Below are 24,331 nucleotides of genomic sequence, written 5' to 3'. Positions count from 1 at the left end.
CAATGCACGTGTGTGCGTGCGTGTGTGCGTGCGTGTGCGTGTGTGTGTTTTACTTCTGAGTGCTAGGGGGGTGGAGGATTTTGTCTTCTTTTATCTGTCTGTATTTTTAAACGTTCTAAAATGAACAAAATCGTTTCACAAGCACTGTTGTTTTTGAGTCTCTGTAATCATCTTCGAAGCTTCAGGAGCCCTTTCTGCTCTCTCCGCCCGGGCACCCCACGCCCATCTACTGCCCGCTTACGAGCCGCCGTTCAGGGGCAGGTCCAGTGAGGGAGCCCTAGCGATAGCCAAGCCCTCTTGGCTGCCTTCGTCCGAGTCAGCCAAGACGGGACCATTCAGTCCCCAGACAACTCCCCAGCCTAGCAGACCCTGGCTTCTGCTGTTGGAAGAATTTCAGTTATGTTCTCCATTCCCCGGAAAGAGACACAGGCTGTAAAAGCAGACACCAGCCTGCTCCAGGCCTGACGTGTTACAAACACAGATTCCTGGGCTTCGGTCCCAGCTCTGTAGCTGCCTGGCTGCCTGGCTATGTGACCTTGGGCAAGTTTCTTAACCTGAGTCTCGTCTTCCCCATCTGTGTCAGCAATGACACTTGCCTTACAGGGCTCAGGGACTGAACGAGAGCATGCATGAAGGCATTGTGTACCCTGTCAAGGGCCGTCCCGGTGGAAATTATTACATACTCCAGCAGGGAACACGGGCTTGCCCTTACCTTCCTGAGAATTGAGCACTTTTCCCTTTTTTGGTAGGTTGTTGGGGGAGGGGAGCAAGGAGATGAGGCATGGGAGATCTGCGCACGTGGAAATGGAATTCTGTGTAAGAAAAATGGTAGGAGCCTCTCAGCTCGGCATTTGCAGGCCCTGTGTCCCCCAGTAGAGCCCCAGGCCTTGCCCCCCACACAGCTGCTCCACTGGCCCCATTCAAGTCAGCTCGTCCCCCCGGACCACATGAGTCCCTGACGCGACAGCGCTGACTCTGGCTGGCTCACCTCCCTTCCTACCCCTTCTAGCCCCTTAGCACCCTTTAGCTCGTAGCTGAGTTAGCTCTTTCCCCAGCCCGGATTGGGGTCGCTCCTCTAGGTCTCAGCACCTCCAGGCTCCGCGTACCAGGCACAGCTCTCCTGCCGCACTGAACTTTGAGGGCAGGAGCCGAGTCGGTCATCTTGGTCCTCCTGTGTCCTCTGGGCCCGGCGAAGGCCTGGCCATCTGGGACAGGAGTTCGATCATGAGCATCGAAGTTAAGGGGACCCAGGTTTGAGTCCCCGTGCACCCTGAGAAAATGACTTCACCATTCTGAGCCTCAGTTTGCCCCATCTGTCAAGGGGTTGCATCACTGCAGGGAGTTCACAGGCTTTTCTCATAAGCTAACGTAGGTAAAGCTCCCAGTGTCATTCCGGGTGTGAAGGAAGCGCCATAGGTAGCAGCCACATTGATATCACTGCAGACCCTCGGTGACCGAATTGAAGTGGGGAATGACCCCGGGAGAGGGGGCTTCCCCGGCCACCCTTCCACCCCTGAAGACAGGGGCCCTCCCTCCACTGCGCACACTTGGCACCTCGCCCCCACCCCCATGCTCACCTCCCTGCCTTGTACCCCACAGCCACCCGGCCCAAGCTGAAGAAGATGAAGAGCCAGACGGGACAGGTGGGTGAGAGGCAGTCCCTGAAGTGCGAGGCAGCGGCGGGCAACCCTCAGCCCTCCTACCGCTGGTTCAAGGACGGCAAGGAGCTCAACCGCAGCCGCGACATTCGCATCAAGTACGGCAACGGCAGGTGAGACATGCCCCTCCCTCCCTCCCTCTGTCCAGCCAGCGGCCCTTCCTGCACCCTGAAGGGGGGGGCGGTTCCCGTCGCCCTTCCTGGCCACATCCCATTTCTTCGTGCAGCTCTGGGTCCCTCTGGTTATGGTGGCCCGGTGTCTTGCAGACTGTAGATGCTTATGAACGTCTCCGGATGGTTGAAGGCAGTTTGATGGTCAAACTCAGCTTGACCTGTGAAAGTAAAGGGACCTCTTGTCCCTAAAACTCCTCAAAGCATCTGCCTCAGTGTCGGAAAGCCCCCTGTTTGGCAACCTTTGGTGAAAGACCGACTCCAGGAAGCATCTGGGAAGTCAGAGTGGTGACTTCAACCTTCCTCCACTGCCAGCTCTCTTTCATCACGTCCCTTCTAAAAGCTTTCCCTCCATGTCGCGGTGCCTGTCCCTCCTCCAGCTGTTGCCCATCCCGCTTCTCCCCTGTGCTAGCAGGGAGGGTCGGTGTCCCGTCCACTGACGCCCGTCGTCCTCCAGGCCTCTCTGCCCTGCTGGCAGCGGCCTTCGCGCTGCACTCCTATGCTGCCTGTGCCCGTGGCTCCTAGAGGCCTGCGACCTCTGAGCTTCCGAGCCTGGGGCCTCCAGGCCTCTCTGCAGCCCCGGGCGTGGGTGCGACCGGCTCTGGGGCCTCTGCAGCCCCCCTCCTGGTCCTTCTGTGCCTCTAACCACTCCTTCAGTGCTGGAACTCTCCCGTCCTGGGGGCTTCCCTCCTCTCCTCCCTCCCTCTCCACTTGTGGGTGATTTTACCCTCTCCTAGCTCATCACCTTTTCTCTAGTTTGATGGCTTTTCTTTTTATACCTGAGTTCCAGACCTGTGCTGCCAGCTAAACACTAGATCCCACCCCTGAGAAACCGCAAACAGCTCTAACCCTGTCTGCCCCAGTCTAGCCTCTCCCCCGCGTCCTCTCTGGCCCTGCTGCACCCGCCTCTGCTCCCCTCCCGGCGGCGGCAGACCAGACCGTGACCGCCCGCTGCCTGGCACCTGCCCCCGTGCCACCCCGCCAGCAGGAGACACGCTGCTCTCTGCCCTGCATGTTCTTATCTGCTCTCCTGCCTCCAGCTTCTTTTCCTCCGCTGTCGCCACTCTTCCTGGGCCACAGGCCCCTTTGTGAGCTCATCGCTGTGTGTAACGTGTGCGTATGGAACATTGGCTGTGTGCCAGGCACTGGGCCAGAGGCTGGACGTACACCAGAAACTGAACCACGCACGGTCCCTCCCTACCTTCACAGAGCTTCTAGCCTAGCTCCCAATACACAAGGTGGTAGAGGCCTCCCGGCTTTCTTCCGAAAAAATATGCCTCATCTGCCCAGTTTTGTGTACAGTTCTAGAGGCCCGCTGACCCCTGTGACCCTGGCAGGGGATGAGCTTTCTAACATGGACACATATCTGAGTATTCATTCACTCACTTACTTGACAGATCTTGAGAGCCTGCTGTATGCCAGCTACAGCCTGGGCCTCGGGCCCTTCCACCTCCCCTCTTCCTCCCCTTAAGTCACTGCCATGCTTCCCCAACACCTCAGTGCTCCTGAGCCCTGCTCATCAAGATTCCGGACGTGGGCCCAAGCTGTTCCCTGTGCTGGCAGCTCCCCCCTCCCCAACCTTGTCCCTAGCAAAGTTCTCCAGGCCCAGGTTAAGTGTCATATCCTCTGACCACCTTCCTGAACCCTCCAGGCAGCTCTTATGGTCCCCGCTCATGGTGCCTTGGACATAGTTTCATTGCATTTTGGGGGGTCGTCTCTCCCTATAGCATGAGAGAGCCTCAGAGGCTGGGTGCCGCCTGTCTACACCCCTCTGCCCTGTATGGCCAGGCAGAGATCTGCATTCAGTGTTAGATCAATGAGAATCTTGCAGGACTAGCTCTCCTCTCCTGGGTACAGGGTGACACTAGGATAGCACAGGGCACCCCTTGGGTTGACCTAGACTTTGAGCAAGTTACTGTCCGGGTCAAGCCTCAGTCTCATCTGACAAATGGGTTACCCAGTCCAGAAACAGGGCCTGGTCAGGTCTTTCTATCCTGGGTATTGGGGACCTCTAAGAGCCTGAAGCATGCCCCCTGCTTCCTATTAGGGCTGCACTCCTGAAACTTCCTCGATCCACCCATCCTGCCCCTGGGCTCCCAGCAGTGAGTTGACAGGGTGGAGGAGTGAGCCATGATGGAGAACTTCTCATTGCCTTGCTGTGGCAAAGAGGGCTGCTGCTGTCACTTACACACACACACACACACACACACACACACACACACACTCTCTCTCTCTCTCTCTCTCTCTCTCTCTCTCTCTCTCTCTTCACCTGGCCTGGGGGCCAGGGACATGAGCAGGAGTCTCCTTGCTGGCAGAATCTTCTCTTTCCTTCCGCCCACGCTGCAGCTTGCTCTCTGGCCATCCTCGCACTCCCTCTGCCAGGCCACACTCCGTCCTGACCCGGCTGCTCGGTCTGCAGCGGCCCCCTCCCCTGGCTGGTGCTGTCTGTCTCTGGGGCCGCCACACTGAGGTGTCTCACCCAAGCCTTCCTGTGCCGGAAGGAAACCAGCCCCCCAAGCCCTGGGCACAGGGCCCTCCCCTGCAGAACCACATGTTCCCTTATTTATGAGGGGCAAGCTGCAACAGGCCCCTCGGGCAGGCAGCAGGAGCTAGGCACTGAGGAAAATGTGCGGACGGGTGGAGGATGCGGCCGCCCAGGCCCCGTCCCTGCCAGCGTAAACCTGGCTGAGGGAGCAGGGGAGGGGCACCCATCGCAGGGCCAGGCCTGGGTCAGTGTGGCAAGCGGGCAGCGGGCCTACCAGGAAGAGGGGAGAGGGTCCCGAATCCTCAGGGTTTCCGACTGGAGCTAGGAGTGACAAGGGAATGTAGCGGCCCCTGCTCCTTCAGGGCTGAGAGACCCGGAGAGCCCCTACCCTGCAGCTCTGCCCCCAGGACCTCTTCTGCAAGTCTGGGGCCCCCTCCCCAGCACTGGCCAGGTCCTCACCCAGCTGAGAAACCAAGGTGCCTGCAGCCAGCACACCGACGCGCTGTTGTTTCTGTCCACTCACCTCTTGCCAGCTCCTCAAAGGAGCAGACCTCTCTCTGAGCCCTGGACTGACTTTCCACAGGCCTCACACACCTGTGCGAAGGTTTCCTTCCGTTTCCAGCCTTTACCCCTCCAGATACCTGCGAGCCTAGCTGCACCTTTCCTGCTCCCTAGGATGTGGTGTAAGGAAAGCTCCTGTGAAATCAGCCATGGGCGACCCCCATCCCTTGACCTTGCGACCCTCAGATGGTCCCGTGCTCTGCTTACTAGTGTCAGGGAATTGCTGGTGGCCACGAAGTGAGGGAAGCCTGGTCCTGGGGCAGCCGGGCTTCGTGGCACTGGATTAGATGGAAGGCAGGAAGGAGATGCTGTTTTAGCCAGAGGGGCCTCCAGGGCTCTGTTTAATGAAAAGAGCAAACTCGAATTGACAGAAGAGTATTGTAGGCAGACAGCAGGCCAAGGAGACAGACTGGCTTGAGCGGGGAAGGGTTGGAGGGACGGGGCTCTCAGACAGCTGTCACCGAAACATAGAAACATCGGTGAGGACATCACCACGGCAACGGGGCCTATTGACAAGACAACCCCATGGACCCTCCTTTGGAGGCTCTTGGAGTGAGGAGGTCTGGGAAGAGGCCCCCGAGGCAGTGGTGAGCCCAGGAAACAGGTTCCCAAAGCTCGGCCCCCGTGGGGATGGGGGTCACTTCGCTGGCTTCTGCACCTGCGGCCTGGCCTCGCCTCCCCTGTCCTTCCCCATCAGCGTCACGGCTCTATTTTTCATCCCTGGGCTTCGGGCAGTGGCAGCTGCACTGCTCCCTCCTGTTGCACCAGCCCTCCAACACACTACACATATTCTGGGAATCTGGTGTCTTAATTTGGGAGTAAAAAGAGGAGGAGGTTACATCATGTAAAGAAATTTTCATGCTACCTCTTGTTTGCCCCTGGGGCCCAGGCTGGGATAGTAGGCTTTACCCAGAGCTCAGAGGGGCCCCTGGAGAGCTCTGGGGCAGAGGGAGGGGTGGGAGGTGTGAACAGACCCCGCAGAGCTCAGGCACCCTGGGACAGGTACAGAGAAACCCTGGGAAGGAAGGAGAGGTTTGGCAGGGTCTTTGGAAAGAAGAGGGGAACCAGGGCCTGGTGGCCTGGAGTCACACACAGTCCACAGGCCCTGCCCAGGCCTGGCCCCACAACTCCCGGCATGCAGGGACAGGAAACAAAGCCCTTCGCAGAAGGGGCTAGCCCCCCAGCCTCTGGCTCTGGGAAGTGGTCCATGAGCCCCTGAGGGGCCCGTGTCCTCACCAACTCCGGCTCCTCGCCCCGCTCTGCTTCTGCCTTGCCAGGTCCCTTTGCAGTCCAGAAGCCCCTCTAGGACTCAGTTTTCCCATCTGTACTGCCTGTCCATCTCCAGGTTAGCCAGGAGGGTCAAGTCAGGCCATAAGGATCAGGATCTGTTTGTTGCCTTGAGGGATCCAAGCTTCCAGCTCATAGAAGGCACTCAGTAACCATTTATTAAATGGGTGAAGGGAGGGAGGGAGGGAGGGAGGGAGGGAGGGAGGAAGGAAGGAAGGAAGGAAGGAAGGAAGGAAGCTAAAGCCCCTGGGAGAAGTCACAGAGAACCTCTAGTGGCAGGGTAAGGTGAAGGTCAGGGGAGCCACCTGTTGGGACTGGGAGGCTGGGCACAGGTGTCCTGGGCGCCTGTTAGCTCGGGGGCCTGCCCAGGTACCTGGGACCAGGCCATGCGTATCTAGAGCAGCAGGGCTGCCAGTCCCGAGGGAAGGCCCAGGTAACTGGTGAGGCAGTGGCTGCCCTGTTCTGAGGGGAACACGGGGCCTGGGGGAGGGACACCGAAAGGAAAGGAGAGAGGTGGTCATGTGACTTCCTTAGGAGACCCCACTTTCCTCCCCCCAGACAAAGCAGGTCCAGCCCCGGGAAAGTGGACAGGAGGCTTCCTAGAGGAAGAACATACGTGCGGCCACTAGCTGTGCCCTGTGCTCTCCCGAGCCCCCAGGTCTCCCTCCGGCTCGGGGGACTCAGCATTCCACCGGAAGCCCAGAATCTACTTCCCATCCACCCCGCGCCGCCACTGTGGCTCTGCAGAGGGGAGAGGTGACCGCCGGGTGACCGCTGGGGAGCCACAGCCAGCCCAGGCCTTGGCTCACGTCTCTCCCCCTCTTATCCCCTCCCTACCCAGAAAGAACTCGCGACTACAGTTCAACAAGGTGAAGGTGGAGGATGCTGGGGAGTACGTCTGCGAGGCTGAGAACATCCTGGGCAAGGACACGGTCCGGGGCCGGCTCCATGTCAACAGCGGTAGGTGGTCCCCCACCAAAGGGATGGGTCCTGCAGGGGTTTGGTGGGGCAGGCCGGTTGCCCCCCAGCCCTCAGGAGGCCCGCACATGATCCGTCTTGCACTTGACTCCCCTCCCTCCCGCCGCTGCCGTATCAAGCCCCAAGATCTGGGCCGATTCAGAGAAATGCAGTCGAAGCATAAATGTTTAGCTTTGTTATCTGGGCCTGGAAGAGCCGCCAGCTCTCATTTTAAATATCCTGAAAACTAAATATTTTGAAATCAAGAGGTGGGGGTGGGGGAAGGATATTTTTAGAAGGCAATTACGGGAGGCTGGGCTGCCAAGAGTGGGGCTCCAGGGAGAGGCAGGCCCTGGGCGTGTGGGAGCTGACTGCCTGTTGCTTTGCTGGGACCCGGGTGCAGGCAGCCATGTCCCCGGGGCCATGGCCGGTAGGCTTGGCTGTGTTGGCCCCTGCGGGCAGCCTCTTTTCAGGGACAGCAGACCCTTCTCCCGCAGGGGGCCCTCCCCCTTAACAACGCGCAAGGTCAGAAGCCCACGGCACCCTCAGCTTCCCCCTCCACTGTAGCAGCCTCAGTGTCGGCTCGCAGGCAGCCTGCTTTCCCTTGGCTGGAAAGCGGCCAGAGCTGCCTGTCCTCAGGCCGCACGCCTCCACTCTAGCCCAGGAACTCCAAATCCCACAGATGGCCTGTCTCCTCCCAACACCCACACACAGAGCATATCATTTGGCTACCTGGTTCTTTGGGTTCACTTCCAGTCCTGCCCCTGTCAGTCTAATCCTGCATCTGCCTTCTCCTGCCTGTACTTCCACCAGGCAGCCCTCCAGGACTCCCGAAGTCCAGCATTATCTGAAGAGAATGTGGAATGCTCCCTGTCTCGGGACCCTCAGAGGGAAGCCTGGTGCAGACCCTGTCTGTCCTGTACTGTGAGGGGTCTCTGTTCTCCCAGCGTCTCCGGCTCCTCGCCTCCCTTGTCACTGTATCTTAAAGGTCCAAGCCTCCAAATCCTGGTCTTCTTTCTGGATCTTTCTCACATCTGTACGTCCCACTCCAACCTTACCTCAAAGGCAACACAGCCCAGGTTTCAGCTCTTTTCACCTAAACCACAGCAGTGGCCTCTTAAGAGGCTTTCATCTTGTCACGCCCCCACCCCGAGGTGCCACGGAACAAGACCTTCGTCCCACAGCCCAGCTCCCACCAACCCGGCCCTCACGATCTTTCCAGCCCTACTTGTGTCAGTCCCCTACAGTCTGTTCTCATTCTTCCTCTCGTGCCATCTCTCCCAGGCTACCAGCTTCCCCAGCCCCTCCATCCCAGCACAGCGTCCGTCCCAGCCCAGGTCCTACTCCCAGGCCACTTCTTGGCCGGTCGCGGTCTTGTGTACTTCGAGTTCTGTTAGATCGTTTTCAAATCTCATCCTGTTGCTGAACTTGCCATGCACGTGTGACCTCGCAGTGGAATTGTGAGCCAGGACTGGGGAGAGCTGGGGTGAGGCCTCCTCCAGAGTTACAGTGAGAGCCGCGGTGCACGGAGAGCGTGCTCCAGGCCCCGTTCCGTACTCCCTCTTGAGCCCTGACAGACCCATGCAGTAGCTCATAATTTCTAAGACTGAAGCCCAGAGAGGTTAAATATTATGCCGCAAGTCTAACTGATGGTTAAGGAGAGCGCTATGCAGTGTAAAAGTAGTTAGCAAACACTGAGCCCGTGAGCTCCGGGGGGGGGGGGGGGTTGTCTCGCCTGATCGCCTAACACAGTGCCTGGCACATAGTAGGCACCTGGTAGATAGTCTAGAAAAGGACTTACAACCTGCTCCAAGGCCTTACTGACTGCCTCAGGCCGCAGGGGGTACCTGATTCCCGCCCCCCTGCTCCTCCCCACCTGTCCCAAGGCCAGGAAAATGGACCATGCTAGGTGTCCAGCACCTGTTACTTCCAGCCATAGTGGGCAGACATTCTTAGATCCACTCGGGCCTTGACGTTTCTTGTTTTTAAGATTTTCTTGGTTAGAACGGACAGAAGGAGCACCTGGCGGGCTCATGAGTTTGTTGGGGGTAGAGATCACTTAATACTTTTTTAAAATACATGCCTGACAAGAATCCAACTTAAAACTACCTTAAGGAGTGTATTTATTGGTTTATAAAACTGAGAAACCCAGAGATAAAACCGGGCCCAGACATGACAGAACCCAAGTACTCGGAGTAGGGTTCAGAATGCCCTCTCCCACGGTGTGTTGTCCTCGTTCTCTCCTTCTATAAAATGGGCTTCTCCCATGTTTGGGGAACAAAGAGGGAAGAAGAGGCCAGGGCCTCGGATGGCTCCAGGTTTTACATCGTCCCAGCCTCCCACCCAGGGGAAAAAGAGAGAGCTTTTCTCTGCATCACTGGCGTGATCGCAAGGATGGGTGCCTGTGAATCCTGCTTAGTTCCCCGCTTGGCCCAGTCACTGGCCTCAGGGTACGGGGTGGCATCCTCACCAGGCTTGCGTGTGTGCGGAGGGGTGGAGAGGGAGAGTGGTGTGAGCGATGACCCTGCCCAGCCTGCAGAGGGTCGCTTTCCTCGAGGGGTGCTGTTAGCAGAGGAAGAGGGCAGGGCTCCCGTGCAGAAAACTACAGTGGCACCCTCTTCCCCCAGGGCTGGGCTTGGGGAATGCGGCTGCAGACCATTGGAAGACCCCTCAGATACGCCGCAGCCCCATGCAGCACAGGCGCTCCTGTCCGCCCTCAGCAGCCCGTGTTCTGATCAGTCAGGGACCGGGCAGTGGGGGGTTGGCCTAGGTGCTGCCCCCAGGGCTCCTGGCCTCTCCTGCCTCCAGCCCAGCAGGAGGGCAGCAGGGGGTCCCGAGCTGTGGTCTCTTCCGAGCTCTGGGAGCCCGGGAGACCTACTCCACCTCGCTGGTCTTCCATTTCCCTGAGGCTGAGCCAGGTGATCTCTACACTCTTCCCCGTAAAATTCTAGGGTTCTGAGTTCGATGTAGAGGTGGACATCCTATGCACCTAGCCCCTGCCCCCCAACACACACACACGACCTCTTCTGTTGCCCTGTTCAGTCCATGGCAGGCCCCACCCTTGATGTGGGCTATGAACAGGGCCACTGCAGGGAATCTGGAGGCCCCTGTTGTGGGGAGGGGGGGGCGTTTCCACAAGCAGAGATGCCCAGGCTCCTTGTTTACCCACAGAGCCCAGGAGACCTGCAGCAACCACGCCCTGGGGAGAAGGTGGAGGGCGGGGGGCAGGCAGCTGCGCCTGCCCCCCCCCCCCCCCCCCCGTGACTCATCCCAAGGTTGGCCCGGCCCGCCCAGGCCCCAGGGAAGCCAGGGCTCCTGCGGTGTGGTGGCCAGAAGAGGGCATGGGAGGGCGGCAAGGAGCAGGGGCTGCGCCAGGGGCATCGCTGGGGCCCTTGGCAGCCTGCTTTGGCTCTGTTCCTGCGGAGCCGGAGGCCCCTTCCCCGAATCAGAGCAGACGCTTCTTGCGGTCCCAGCCCTGCCGGCTCACAAGAGACGGCCTCCCCGCTTGCCTGGGAGAAGAAGGAGTCAGCAAGGAGTCTGTGGTGCTTTTTAATAAAACAATCAGCTTGGTCCAGCCCACCTCAGAGTTAGAGAAACCGACTGCCTCACCCCCAGTTGAAAGAGAACTAGGGAACGTCCGGAGGTGGCCGCACCAGTCCCAGGATGTCAAGCTGGGCTTCACTTCGCCCCAAAGGGGAAGCAGATTTGACCTGGGGTGTCACAGGTCCACGGAAGCCCTGCAGAGGCTTCTGGGCCTGTCCCTCACCTGGGGGCTTAGAAAGGCTGTTTCATCTCTCACACACACGCATCTGCTCTCCCGCTCACCTAGTCAGCAAGGCCTTACTCAGAAAGACCGGGTTCAGAGCTCTGGGGAGTCATAGTCTTGGCTCCCAGCGAAGTCCCTCCAAGTTCCTGGCAGGACGCCAAAACCCCAACTCAAAGCATCTGCCTGTTCTAACACATGAAAGAGGAAAGGCAACTTTACCCACAGGAAAGGGGCATACTGGGCAGGCGGGTGGGAGCCTTGACGAAGGAAGATCACTTGATCGGGGCCTTGAAAGTAAGTGGGGGATCCTCCATGAGCAGTGGAGAAGAGCAGTTGCACAGCCAGCAGCGGGGAGAGCGTCTCCTGGCCCTTCCCGCAGCGACCCTCAAAAGCTCACGGCCACCAAGACACTCGTGGCTGATAAATGCCGGGAAGGGTAAGCCCAGGAGGCCTCTAATTCCAATGAAATTAACGTGCATTCCATCAGCTTCAGGTGTACCATAGAGTGAGTCAGCAATCCTTTACCTTACCCTGTGCTCACCGCAAATGTACTTCTCATCCCTTCACCTATTTCCCCCATCCCCCAGCCACCTCCCCTCTGGTCACCATCAGTTTGTTCTCCATAGCTAAGAGATTTCTGGTTTGTCTCTCTTTTTCTTTGTTCCTTTGGTTTTGTTTCTTAAATCCCACATGGGTGAAATCATATGGTATTTGTCTTTCTCTAATTTCGCTTAGCACTGTACCCTCTAGATCCACCTAAGTTGCAAATGACAAGATTTCATTTTTTAGGGCTGCGTAATATTCCATTCTACAGCCCATCTTCCCTATCCATTCGTCTAAGGATGGACGCTCAGACTGCTTCCATAGCTTGGCTGTTGTAAATAACACTGCAGTAAGCAGAGGGGTGCACATATCTTTTTGAATTAGTGTCTTCATATTCTTTGGGTAAATACCCCGTAGTGGAATTACGGGATCATATGGTAGTTCTATTTTTCATACTTTCATACTCTTTTCTGCAGCAGCTACAGCAGTTTACGTTCCCACCAACAGTGCAGGAGGGCTCCTTTTTCTCCCCAGCCTCACCAACACATCCTGCTCCTAATGTTTTTGATTTTAGCCATTCTTCCAGGCACTTTTTTAAAAAGATTTTATTTGGGAGAGAGAGAGAGAGAGATAGCAAGAGGGATGACGAGTGGAGAGAGGGGCAGAAGAAGAGGAAGAAGCAGGCTCCCCACTGAGCAGGGAGCCCGTCGCAGGGCTCGAGCTCAGCACACCGGGTTCATGACCCAAGCCGAAGGCAGACACCAAACCAACTGAGCCCCCCAGGTCCCCCCCCCCGGCATTTTTTTTTAAATCAAATTTTTGGGGGTATAATTTACAGACCATAAAATTCTCCTTTTTAAAGTACGTCATTCGGTGGCTTTTAGTGTATTCACAGGGTTGAACAACCATCACCACCAATTCCAGGACATTTTCATCACCTCCAAAAGAAACCCCATGCCCGTTAGCATTCACTCCCCATTCCCCCACCCCTCTGCTTCTGGCAACCACAAATCTGTTTTCTGCTTCTGCGGATTTACGTATTCTGGACTTTTCATATAACTAGAGTCATACAATATGTGGCCTTTTAGGACTGGTCTCTTCCACTCAACCGTCATGGTTCTGAGGTTCGTCCATATTGCATCAGTAGCCCTTTACTTTTCATGGCTGCACAACGTTCCACTACACGGCTATTCCACATTTTGTTTGTCACATTCCGCAATGTGGGTTGTTGGGTCATCCAAGCTTTCCCCCATCTGGGCTCTAATGAATAATGCTGCTGTAACGTCCGTGAGCAAGTTTTTATGTGCACATAGGTTTCCAGTTTTCTTGGGTATATACCTAGAAGTGGAATTGCCTGGCCATAGGGTAACTGTTTAATTTTTTGAGGAGCTACCAGACTGTGCTCCCAAGCGGCTGCACCATTTTACATGCCCCCCAGCAAGGTGCAGGGATTCCAAATTCTCCACTTTTCTGGTCCATCTTTTTGATTATAGCTATCCAAGGGGCTGTGAAGTGGCATCTCACTGTGGTTTTGATCTCCACGTCCCCGGTGCCCTTCCAGGAAGATTTGCGTATAATAGGAGACAATGCTTTAGTCTAAAGAAAAGTTATCGTCCTCAGGCCAAGGTGACCAGATGAGCTCCTGGGACGGTAGTAGAAGGCACCTTACTCCGAAAAATCAGATGTTCATTTGCTCGTTACAAATATTTGTAAATGCTTGTCAGGCACCTGTTGCCTGTGACACGCTGCTCCAAATACTGGAGTTGGTTGGTGAGCCAGACAGACATGGACCCTGCCTAGATGGAGCTTACATGCTGGTGAAGGAGCTTGTCATTTAATTGTTAGAATAAGTCCTGTAAGTGTACGCAGCTAAGAGAAAGAGTAAGGGGAGAGCCTGGGCAGCCTCTCTGAGACATTGAGATTTTGAAAGTCCTGGACAGGAAGACCCCTGGCTTGTTAGAGGAGCTGGACTAAGCCGGTGCAGTCTGAAGATACTGCAAGAGAGGGACAGGACATGAAGTGGGAGAGGAGCTGGGGGCCTTTATTCTGAGGGTAAATGAAAGCCATTGGAGGGTTTTGAGAATGGAAGTGACTGACCGCTTTTACCTATTTTAAAGACCACTTTGATGGCAGGGAAGCAAAAAGGTGAGAGATGAAGGCGAGAGTGAGGGCAGAAAGACCAGTGAGGAGGCTGTCGTGGTCATCCAAGAAACAGACCATGGAGGCCGGGGCTGGGAAGTGGTAGGGACACGTGGGCAGAGCCTTGGGAGCAGGTAGAAAGGCAGCCTCAGTGATAGATAGGCGGGGAAAACAAAGGAGGAGAAGAAATGGAAGATGCCCTCCAGGTCTTTGGTCTGTGCTGCTCAGTCAGTGAGATGAGTAAGCCTAGGGAAGCAGGTGATCGGGAGCCCCATCTGGGGAGACTAGGAGCCATCCCAGTGGGGGTGTCAAGGGAGCAGCCAGACTCTCCAGCCTGGAGTGTAGATGTCACTTTCCCAAAGTCGGGAGGACGCAGTGAAGAAATACAGACACGCTGACAAGGGAGCGTAGGCGTGCTGCCTTGGGAGTGCGCATGCGCCCGACAGCGTGAACGCACGTCTGCAGTGTGGGAACCTTCCTGGCCTGAGCCTCCACCACCAGCGGGGCTGGGCTGCAGTGACTAGAGAAGGCCCTGCCATCACAGGGGGTGGCCTCCAGGTACTCCTTTCTGAAGAGGGAACACCTCTGGTCATTTCCCTTAACCCCCTCTGTGACTGGCTCCCCCACTGCCCATGTTTTTTGCCTTTCTGCGCCCCGGCCCAGTGCCCATGATGACACCGCTCTGGCAGCATGGGCCGCGCATCCCAGCTGAGGCCCCATCTCCTTTCCAGAGTCGCCCTCTGCCTCCCAAGGCCTCCATGAGCAGAGACATGCGTGCGGACAGGCCCAAGTATAGAGCTGTGGCCCCAGCCACCATCCTCACTGCTGGCCACTGCTCACTCAGTATAGCCATGGGCGATCTCTGCCACCCACAACCACAGAGGTAATCAAGTTGGGCTGAGACCTCTTGGCCTTAGTCAACGCCCACAAAAGGACCCAAGCCTGTGGTCCACATCGTATTTGCCTTCGTCTGCTCATGTCAAGCCTTGGTGCTGATATGTTCTTCCACGAGGGACTAGCTGGCTAGTGAGAATGCTCAGCCAGGCGTCAGGAGCCCTGAGGCCTTGTCGCAACACACACTGACTCTGGACAGGCGTTCCCGGGCTCTATTCCTTCACTCCTCCTTGGCAACATAACCGAAGGGCAGGGCAACCTCTGGCGTCCTCCAGAGTAACGGATTTTGCAACTCGCAGGCAGGGTCACCTCAGCTATTTCTCTGCTCTGTCCCTTTCTTGGTTCCCTGGGTCTCCCTGACCCAGAGTGGGCAGAGACCAGCAGAGGCCTCCTGTCCCAGCTGAGTGTGGCATCATGTGTTGGGAGGAGACTCCGCAGCGGTGGGGCTCAGGGATGCCGGCCCGGCAGCGGGCATGGTGTGGAGGGGACGGTGGGAGCGGGCCCTGCCCGCCGGCTTTTATCAGCGAGCTCCTCAGACATATACAGAGGCAGGGCTGTGTATACACTCCCAGTCCCCGCGCTCCATCTGTCTCCCACACGTCTAAACACTGAGGGCGCCAAGTGCCTGCCCTTCTCCTCCTCCTCTCAACCCCATCGCCATGGGAAGGGGGCGGGTAGGGGCTCGGCACCCCTGAGGAGACAGGAGCAGCCGGGGTAGCGTGGGCCACCTCAGGCAGGAGGCCGCCGCTGGGTGGGAGCCAGAGACCCTCGGAGCCCCTGAGGCTGAGGTGCTGCCCAGCCTGGAGACACGGCCTCGGGAGTCAGCTCGCAGATGAAAACCAACACTGGGGACAAGACTTTTCCCTTGAAAGCAGGTTTCTAGATGCCATCCCCTGGGGGAGCAGAACCAGAGTTACTTTCATTTATCACATGAATCCCACCCATCAGCTGCGCAGGCTGGGTCAGCAGCCTTAAGGCTCCGTCTCACGCTCACCCAGTGTCCACATCCCAGCGACCCTGCGGGCCTCTTCCCCAGCCCACCTCCTCTCCAGCAACCTGACCTCCAGGATTTATAGCCTGGGCTGTCGAGGCCTAGAGGTTCCCTTCAGACGCAGTAGCTGACGGGGCGGGGGGGGGGGGGGGGAGCGGATGGGGCTGAGGCAAAGAAAACCCTGGTGCTTATGGAGAGGGGCATAGTGGCCTCTGTAGCAGTCCTGAGAGGCTTGTCCTCTCTGGGACAAAGGAGGAAGACACGGGAGCTAGGGCTCTCCTCACGTCTCTGGAGATCTTAGAGAACGCGTGTCCGAAAGGGGCCGCTCCCCTCCAAGCCCAGCTCCCCTCCAGCCACCTCCTAGCCACCTCGAGATCCCAAGCGGTGCAGATGGATGTGGAGGTCTCCTCCCTGCACCCGTGACTTTGTTCCCCACAAAAGACATGATGTCTCATCCGCCAACGGCGGAGCCCCAGAAAGGCAGGCAAGACACGGGCTCTTATTTCCACCAGCTGCTTATCTCCCTCCCCAGTATCGCACATCTCCCTGGCCTTTTGGGGTTTGAGCACTTCGGGCCAGAGTACAGGTGCAGGCTGGGGCTGGGCGAACGGTCCGAGCCCCTGGCGGCCTCCCCTCCGCCTTGCTGGTGACTGGGAGGAACCCCAGACCTTCCCCTCCAGCTACTCCTGCAGTTCCTGATCTTCCAGCTTTGAGATGGGCCGTGAAGGGCCCGCAGAGAGGTGGTTCCTGGGGCCCAGAGGTGGTCTCAGTGGGTCATTGGCACGTGTCTCTCATACCTCCAGTGAGTACCACCCTGTCATCCTGGTCGGGGCACGCCCGGAAGTGCAACGAGACAGCCAAGTCCTATTGTGTCAATGGAGGCGTCTGCTACTACATCGAGGGCATCAACCAGCTCTCCTGCAAGTAAGTGACCAGTGGGGGCGGGCAGAGGGCAAGAGTAGGGCGAGAGAGGCTGGGGCAGAGGCGGAGGGCTCTAGGCAAAGTCGGCTTCAAGCCACGGACAGGGGGTCCCCAAGGGGTGTAGACAGGGAGGTTTGCCCCTCTCCCTAGCCCTTTCTGGGAATCTAGGGAGAAGTCAACCCTGAAGAGTTCGGGGCTTCTGCAGCGCCAGTTTCTCAGGCCCCAGCCCACCCCATCTCCCAGTGTCCACGCTTTCACCAACACTTTTAAGGAGATGGGGATGCCAGTCTATGCCCTAGGCACTGGGTTCTCGCTCTTTCTCTCCCCTTCCCGCTCTCTGTCTCCCCGCCTCTTTCTCCCCCCATCGCTCAGCAACTTTCCAAACTGTGTTCTGATGAACATTTCCCAGGGTGTGTCTTCCCCAGCAGTGAAGAGTTTGGCAGGGTCAGGCAGAGCACAATTCCCAGCACCCTTGGTAGTGGAGGGTTTGCTCTCCTAGCCTTGAGGGGAGACGAGAACTCTGCATCCAGTGCTCGCCTCAAGACCTGGCTGCTCTCTCTGCCTGGTGTCCAGATATGCCCTGGGTGCTGCTTGTTCCATTCCAACCCCAGCCCCTCTCTGTGGGGTGAAAGGACACCAGTGAGGATACCGCTCTGGGTGTGGCCCAATGGGGGCGATGTCAGGGTTGAGGAGAAGCTCAGGCTGGGGCTCCCAGCAGGATCTCCATCCTGCTCCCCTTAGCGAACAGGGCAGATGGGGGCACAGTAACCCAGGAGGGCTTATTCAGGCCCAGCTGGGTCCTATCCGCACAGCTGAGCCCACAGTAACCCAGGAGGGCTTATTCAGGCCCAGCTGGGTCCTATCCACGCAGCTGAGCCCACAGCGAGCCCTGACAGACTCTGGTGGGTGAGTGAGGAGCTGGAGGGAGAGCTTGGTGAGGGCAGCCCAGGTTCTGGCCAGACTGGGGAGGGGTGGGGGGCACTAGTTAACTTCGGGTTTTCAAAGCACCCCAAGCCTAGGACCCTGGCGAGGTGCCACAGTTGCCCCATTCCCATGGCATCTGGGCAGAGGCCACCAGAGTATTGGTGGAAGCTTAGAGAGAGGCGTTTGCCCTCCCCACAGACAAGGTCAGATTCAGCACTTCTCAGCTCTCCTGCCTCTGGGCTCCAGTTCCAGAGCTGCATCTCCCCATTGACTACAGCCTTAGCCCAAGACCCCTCCACCTCACAAAGTGATAATGAGGGGCCGTGCCTCCTTGACACTCCCCCCTCAGTGCTGGGCCAGGTGGGCCCGGACTGCCAGGCGGATCTGTGCCTCTTGCCCCAGCGGGCCTCCTTTGCTGGCTTCCCCCCCCAGCCCCACCCTTCACCTGCTGCCATCCCCTTACTGGCCTCCCCCATCCTGAATTTCCGGGGACTGTCCCAGCAGCAACAGCAGGTCCCCCAGGGAAGTTCTCAGCCTGGACTCAGCCCCTCATCTTTCTCCTTCTGCCTCTAGAGGCTGCCACACATTCATGCAACAGACCCCAGGGAACATTCTAGCCATGAAAACGCTCTGAGCTCTCTGCAGTTGATCTATAGAAACTCATAAAGGTTCTGTATACCTCACAGACATCCCCCAGCCCTGTCCGCTCCTCTTCTTTTACCCCCCAACACACACACACACACACACTTTCCTTGGTAGTGGAGGCCTTTCCTCTTCCCTAGCCCCTCGGACACTGAAACCTTGAAGGAATCCAGCAGCATCACTGAGATCAGCCCTGGCTCCAGGCTGGGAAGGTTTCAGCCACCCAGGACAGGTGCCGGGGCTGAGGAAGGCCATGGGGGCCCAGGGCTCCAGTGCTAGTGTTTAGTGTGGAAAGGGGTGTGATGAGCAATATGGGTTTCCACAGGGTCCTGCCACAAGGCTGTACCCCTAGGACCCTCTGAGTCACACCCAGCTAAGTCAGAGAAGCAGAGGGCAGGAGCCTCAATCGTTGTGAAGATGGTGTCCCAGGGGCAACTGGGGTTCACTACTTAGAACTTGAAGTTGGTACCCAAAACCACGACCTCCCCATTTCAACCTGCCCCACATCAGCCCCAGCCAGGGCTCCTGGAACCAACTTCCCTGACTCTCTGAGCCCTCAGGGGAGAGGGGTGTCCCCGGTGAGGCTCACTTTCAGGAGGGCAGGTCCTCAGAGCTGTGCTGGAGAAGGACAGGGGGGAGGGGGGCAGGGCAGAACCCAGAGGCCGTTCTGGGGGCGGGTGAGCCGGGAGGGAAGGGGGGGCAGGCCTCTTGGGATTCCTGATGACACCCGCACGGATTTGAAAGGAGACAGTCTAGGAAACGGAGCTCACGTCTTACCATTTGTGCTGTTTGTTTACTTTTTATTTTGATTGTTTTGCATTTCCGCTTAGCTTGGATAATGAAACTAGACTGGTCAGTTTCATGCCAGTTTCTATAAAAATCAGTTTTCCTTCCTGGTTTTCTGACACTTGTTGTGTATTGGTTCAGAGCCCCGCAGGGAGTGTTGAAAAGCAGGCACACTCCGTCCCTCCTGTTTTTCTGGAATTCAGAGCCAAAATAAACAGTGGCACGGATGCTGAATTTTGTTTTAAAAAAGAAAACTTAGGGGGATTTGAAAATGGGGGTCCAAATCCAGGTGACCGTCCCCTGTCTGGGCCAGACAGGGGCCTCTGCACTTCTCGCTGCTTTCTCCTCTTCTCTCCGTGTTTTTGTGGAGCACGGTTGGTGCGTGACTCTTGGGGACTGGTTCAGGGGATGATGACAGAACAAGACTCTTTCCAGCCCTGTGCACATACCAGCGGCATGCCTCCCTCTCCCATCAAGCTCATCCCCCGCCTGCCCCACCCCATGTCCAGGTGGGTCTCCCATCCCATACCATCTGCCTGCTCATCCTCTCTACATCTCCGCCCCACCCCTCATGAGGCCAGAGACCCTCCACCCCCCTCCAGTGCCCGGGGCACACCCTCATCCTTCATCCTCCCCCTCCCCCGGGTGAGGGCAGCACACATGGCATTATCCCCAGGCTACCAAAAGGAGAAACCGAGGCCCGGGAGGTGGGTGGGAAAACGGGGAGGCAGAGTCCCAACCTCTGTCACCCCAGAGACAGCCCATGGGCTCTCCTCTCTGCCCCTGTCTCACCTCTGCTCTTCTCCAGCCCTGGGCACAGACCTTCCCATAGTCACAGTGGAGGACTTGGGGGAGGGCTAAGAAAGCTATGACCTGCCGCTCCTTCTCATCTGTCCCCTGTGCCCCTGAAACTCAGAGGGCGCATCCCTGTTTCAGTGGGAATGTACCCACTACCAGCCAGCTCCCCACATGGAGTCAGACCCCCCTCGTGGTTGATAGGTTTATGTAGCCCATACCCCGTTACCTGGTCCTGAGCACAGGGTAGCAAGGCTATAGGCCCACCCCCAGAATCTTCCCCAGCGAAGCCCCAGGCTCCTGGACATGGCTCATTCTCAACAAACAGGAGTAAGGAGAGCCCAGAAGCCTGCTGGAAAGATCTAGTACCCAAAGAACAGTATGGGCTGTCAGTCCCCCAACCCCTGCACTGTGCCCATCCCCCACTGCCTTTTTTCTTTCAGCCAGTGGGGAAGACACTTTGCTGGGGCAGGAAGATTAGGACCATATTACACAACTCCAAGGGACACATTCGTATTTGAGACCATACCCACGGTGCCACCTGGAGTTTTGTACAAGTCAGTGGCCATGAAAGATAGATTACAGTCAAGTTAGTCCAGGCTGGGTGTGGGATCAGGGACGCCAGGTTGTCCTCCCTTATCATTGGTCTCCAAGAGCCATGGGACAGCATCCCTAACTGTCAGCAGTGGAAACCGATTTCCCCTTTGCCCCCTCCTGCCCCCGCACTACCCCACTCTCTCTCTTAAACACCTACACACACACACAAGCCGGGCTAATCTCAGACATTGGACACAGTCAAACCTATCTCTTTCCTATTCCTCTGGATTCCAAGAGTCATTTTGGCAACTTCCTGGGTCTTTATCCATCCCAAAGGTGCTGCTGCTTTAAAAATCACTTCCCCCCTCCAGCCCCCACCCCAAGCGGACATCAGTCTCTGAGAGCTGAGGAAGGAGAGCTGAGCCTGACTAGAGCTGGTTGGGAAGCCTTAGCAACTACGTGCATTTTCCTGGGATGGGATGCCTAGACCAGAGAAGGATGTACTGACAACAGTAGCCTCCTCCCCCGAGCCACCCTGTTCAACAGGACGAGGGCGCATCGAGTTCCATTGTAACCCCCACCCCCGCCACACTCTCCAGACACTCCCCAGCCCTCCACCACTACCCACAGGCCAGGCATTCCCACATGCACACGACCACCACTGCAAGGACCAGCCTCCCGCCTCCCCTGCATCAAGGCCTAGAGCGACTCCAGCTGCCTGCCCACCCCCACGCCCCCAGGCTAGACTGGGGGCAACAGTTCCGCGAGTGTATCACAGCCAGAGGCAACCATCCCCTCTGAGCTGCCGGGGCTGCTGATGGTCGGTCGGTAGACAGGATGCTAAGAGGTGGAGTACGCTCACCTCTCAAGGAAGCTTACTGACTCATGTGGAATAGCTACTTATTGAGGGAACTCTGGTGACGGGGTTACCCAATTTCCCAATAAGGAAGAGACAGAGGCAGCCTGAACCCATCTTTGAGTAGGGGAATAAGGGTGGTCAGTCTGGTCCTGTCTGTAAGCTTCGCCTTAGGTATCTAGCCTTGCTGGGGTTCAGAAGTCCAGGGCTGGGCATGTCTCCCCCAAACCTGCAGGCCAGGGACTTGAGGCAGCCAGAGAGCAGAAGACAGTGTACGTGGGGGTAAAGACAAGGTCAGGGAGCGTGGGTGGTGCCGGGCAGCTACAGAGGCCCCAACATGGGAGAACGCACTCCCACCAGAGCCAGGGAGTGATGGAAGAGCAGGTCCCGGGAAAGGACAGGCGGCCCAGGCAGCCAGGAGCCCCCCCAAGTGGAAGAGGTTTCAGGGTCCTCAGGGAGCCTGCTTCGGCCCTCCCCCGCAGTTGTGATTCTTGCCACCTGAGGGCAGATGCCCTACACCTGGCCTCAGCAGGCCGGCTTTGAGATGCTGGTAATTCCAGCTCCTCTCCAGCCTCACCTGTTCCCGCTAAGCTTTTTTTTTTCCACGTGTATTGCTCCAGGGCAGCTTTCCCCAAACATGTTTACAAGGGTTCCTCAAAAAAACATCTTCCATGGTCAAATAAATCTGGGACAGACTGGAATATTCAGCTCTTTCCTCCAAAATTTTTCCTAGCTTTTCCTATGCCAGTGCGCACTGCAACTCTACAAGGAAACCTGGGGTTGGATTTCCTAAATTTATTTGGCCACAGAACCCTCTTTGAGAGAACAGATGAAACCTCTCCAAGGTCACTTTTGTCACAGGCACACAGTCTAGAAACAGCGTTCCGGTGTTCTCCTTTGAGCTTCCTGGGGGCTGTTTCATGGATGAGAAAACCTGCCCAGGGCCCTGGAGAGAAGCCGTTGGTAGGGCCTGGAAGGAGTGGCTTCCCAGAACCTGGTATTCTGGAAGGCTCCCGGCACCCTGCCTGCCACTAAGGGGCTACCGTTCGGGCTTCACGGGGTCCCAGGCAGGTCAGAAGGGAAGTCTCACCGACCACAGGACAATTAGGCATGAGGTTTTCCAATCTTTCCACCCACTTTTCCCTAAATCATCCTCCTTTCCGCCCCACCCCTGCCCCCCACCACCTACAGAGCAACATCTAGTAGAGAGATTTGGAAGATTTCTGAGCCCTTCCCCCAGCCCTGACTCCAGCCCCTGCAGCGACGAGTGTGCCCCAGCGCCCGACTTGGTTTTCTCATTCATCACTGTGCACTTTGATTTCTAACCTAAGCCTCGCGGATGATGCCAGTTTGTTCTGTGATTTTTCCCCTTTTCCTTCTCCAGATGTCCAAACGGATTCTTCGGACAGAGATGTTTGGAGAAACTGCCTTTGCGATTGTACATGCCAGATCCTAAGCAAAGTATGTTTGAAGATACAAACACAAGTCCCTGCTCCTTAGAAAGCTTCCGGGTGCAGTCCCCCGACGTAGGGCATAGGGCCAGGGGAGTTGGTTGTTTTGATCTTTGGCTGTTTGGTTTTTTTTTTTGTATTTTGGTTTGTTCTTTTGTTTTGCTTTGTTTTTCATTTTTGGCCTAATCCTTGGGTTGCAAGTTCAGGGCTGCAGGTAAGGGGCAGAGTGGCGAGGCCAGCACAAGTGCTAACGGTGGCAAGGAACCCAGCTGGCATCGGCAGGAGCCCGTGCCGGGGTGTTGCCGTGCCTGTGTCTCGCTATCCTGGCTCTCTCTTTCTGGTTTTCTTTCTTTTGGTAGGTGTCCTGTGGGATACACCGGGGACAGGTGTCAACAGTTCGCAATGGTCAACTTCTCCAGTATGTCTCTTTCTTCTATTTCTTTCCTTCCCTGGTGACTGATAATCTCCCCGAGCGGGAGGGCTGGGGCCTTGCTTAGCAAGACTTAGAGGGGGCTTTGGGAGAGGGGAGTTTGGGGAGGGAGTGGTGGTTTTCCTGGGCTCCTGTCAGCCCTCAGGGCTCACTCGAAGCCCATCTGGAGGAGACGGATATTCCCCCTGCCACCCCCACCCCACCCGCCTCTTCCCCTTCTTGGGGGCTACTGGGCGCGATAACACCGCGCCCTCTCTGCAGGCGGCCGCAGCCGCGCTCAGGTCTGGGCAGCGCTGCTCAGGTCAGGCTAGCAGTGCGCGGAAGCCCGAGTGGGGCCCTCACCTGCCTTATAAGGCCTGTTGGAGGAGATCACGTGCTCATGGGGCCAGGCAGCAAGTGCGTGCACGTGTGGGCGTGCACGTGTGGGCCAGAGTTTGAGAGAGAAAAACAAGTTCTCAGCCTGTCTCGGGGTCTGGCCAGAGTTTGTTTGGTTTTGATTTGGGGTGATGGAGAGTGGGGAAGGGGGGCTGAGGGAGAACAAGCCCCAGGGCAGTGGTTTCCATGGAGGCCAGAGACCAGAGGCATTTCTGCGGCTCTGGGGTAGGACGGCATGGGGGTTTGCTGCCTGCTAAAAGATAGAGGGAATGAGGACTCAAGGGATAATGGGTGATTCTCTCCAGGCCCTCTCTGGGCTGAGTCCCCCTCCAGAGCTTCATTCCCTTCCTTTCTTCTACTTGTGAGGTTGAAGCTTTCTGGTTTGCATAGTTCGCTGAAAAAAACGTGAGCCCTGCAGCAGAAAGAGGAGACCGTAATGGTGGAGTGTTTTGAAGCTGGGAGCAATTTCTGCAAGGGCCACCAGGTGGAGGTGGAGCAGAGAATAAGCCCCGGGCCAGGCCCGAGGACTCCGGGCCTCGTGCGGGGCCCAGCTGTCGGCAAGCCCCGGGTTCCCATCCTCCAGAGCGCTCTAGGCCCCCGCTCGGCCCAACCCCCACCTCCTCCTCTCCAAGGAGGACAGCTGGGTCCCATGAAGAATTAGGAGCCAAAGTGGCGGTGCCTGGGTATAGAGAGTGGGGTTCCAGAAGAGGCAGAAAGCAGGATGGGGGCAGGGGGACAATTAGGTGGCCCTTGAGAGAAAAGGCGTTTGCGGGTTTGGGTCTCAGAGTGGAGTGAATGAGTCTTCCCAGTCCTCCTTAGGCCACAGCACAAAAGCCTAGAAATCATCACCTCCTTCTCCCTGCTAGAGCCTGGAAGCTAAGACAAAAAGAGGAAAGTAGAGGCCCCAGGGAGGTGGGGGCTGGGCCGAGATGGCCCAGATGGTCAACTGTTTTCACGGAGTGTGGGAGGCAGCACTCTCCCCAGGCCCCCCAGTTGGAGGCCAGGGTGGAAGGCTGTAGGGATAAGAGCAGAGCTGTGGGCAGGGCATGTGGCCCAACAGAATTCTTCAGAGTCCAGGCTCCAGGAAGAATTGCAGAGTCAGATCCAGCCCCACTGGAGGGCCGGAGGTCAGGAGGGGCCTCTGGAGGGAACAGAGCAGCCAG

The 24,331-nt window shown here is 57.3% G+C and overlaps 1 protein-coding gene across 1 annotated transcript in view; it reads left to right on the top strand.

Moving 5' to 3' along the window:
- The window catches only part of NRG2 (neuregulin 2), a 174,982-nt gene that overhangs the window by 136,928 nt on the left and 13,723 nt on the right, over positions 1 to 24,331 (top strand). The window contains exons 2-5 of the mRNA XM_026508123.4: positions 1,600 to 1,771; positions 7,003 to 7,121; positions 16,255 to 16,375; positions 22,297 to 22,373. Coding sequence (XP_026363908.2) covers positions 1,600 to 1,771; positions 7,003 to 7,121; positions 16,255 to 16,375; positions 22,297 to 22,373 — 489 coding nt within the window. The remainder of the gene's footprint in view (positions 1 to 1,599; positions 1,772 to 7,002; positions 7,122 to 16,254; positions 16,376 to 22,296; positions 22,374 to 24,331) is intronic.

The sequence above is a fragment of the Ursus arctos genome, unplaced genomic scaffold (genome assembly GCF_023065955.2).
Source record: "Ursus arctos isolate Adak ecotype North America unplaced genomic scaffold, UrsArc2.0 scaffold_5, whole genome shotgun sequence".
NCBI classification, from domain to species: domain Eukaryota; kingdom Metazoa; phylum Chordata; class Mammalia; order Carnivora; family Ursidae; genus Ursus; species Ursus arctos.
The sequence above is the reverse complement of the archived record's forward strand: the minus strand, read 5'-3'. Positions and strand labels throughout refer to the sequence as shown.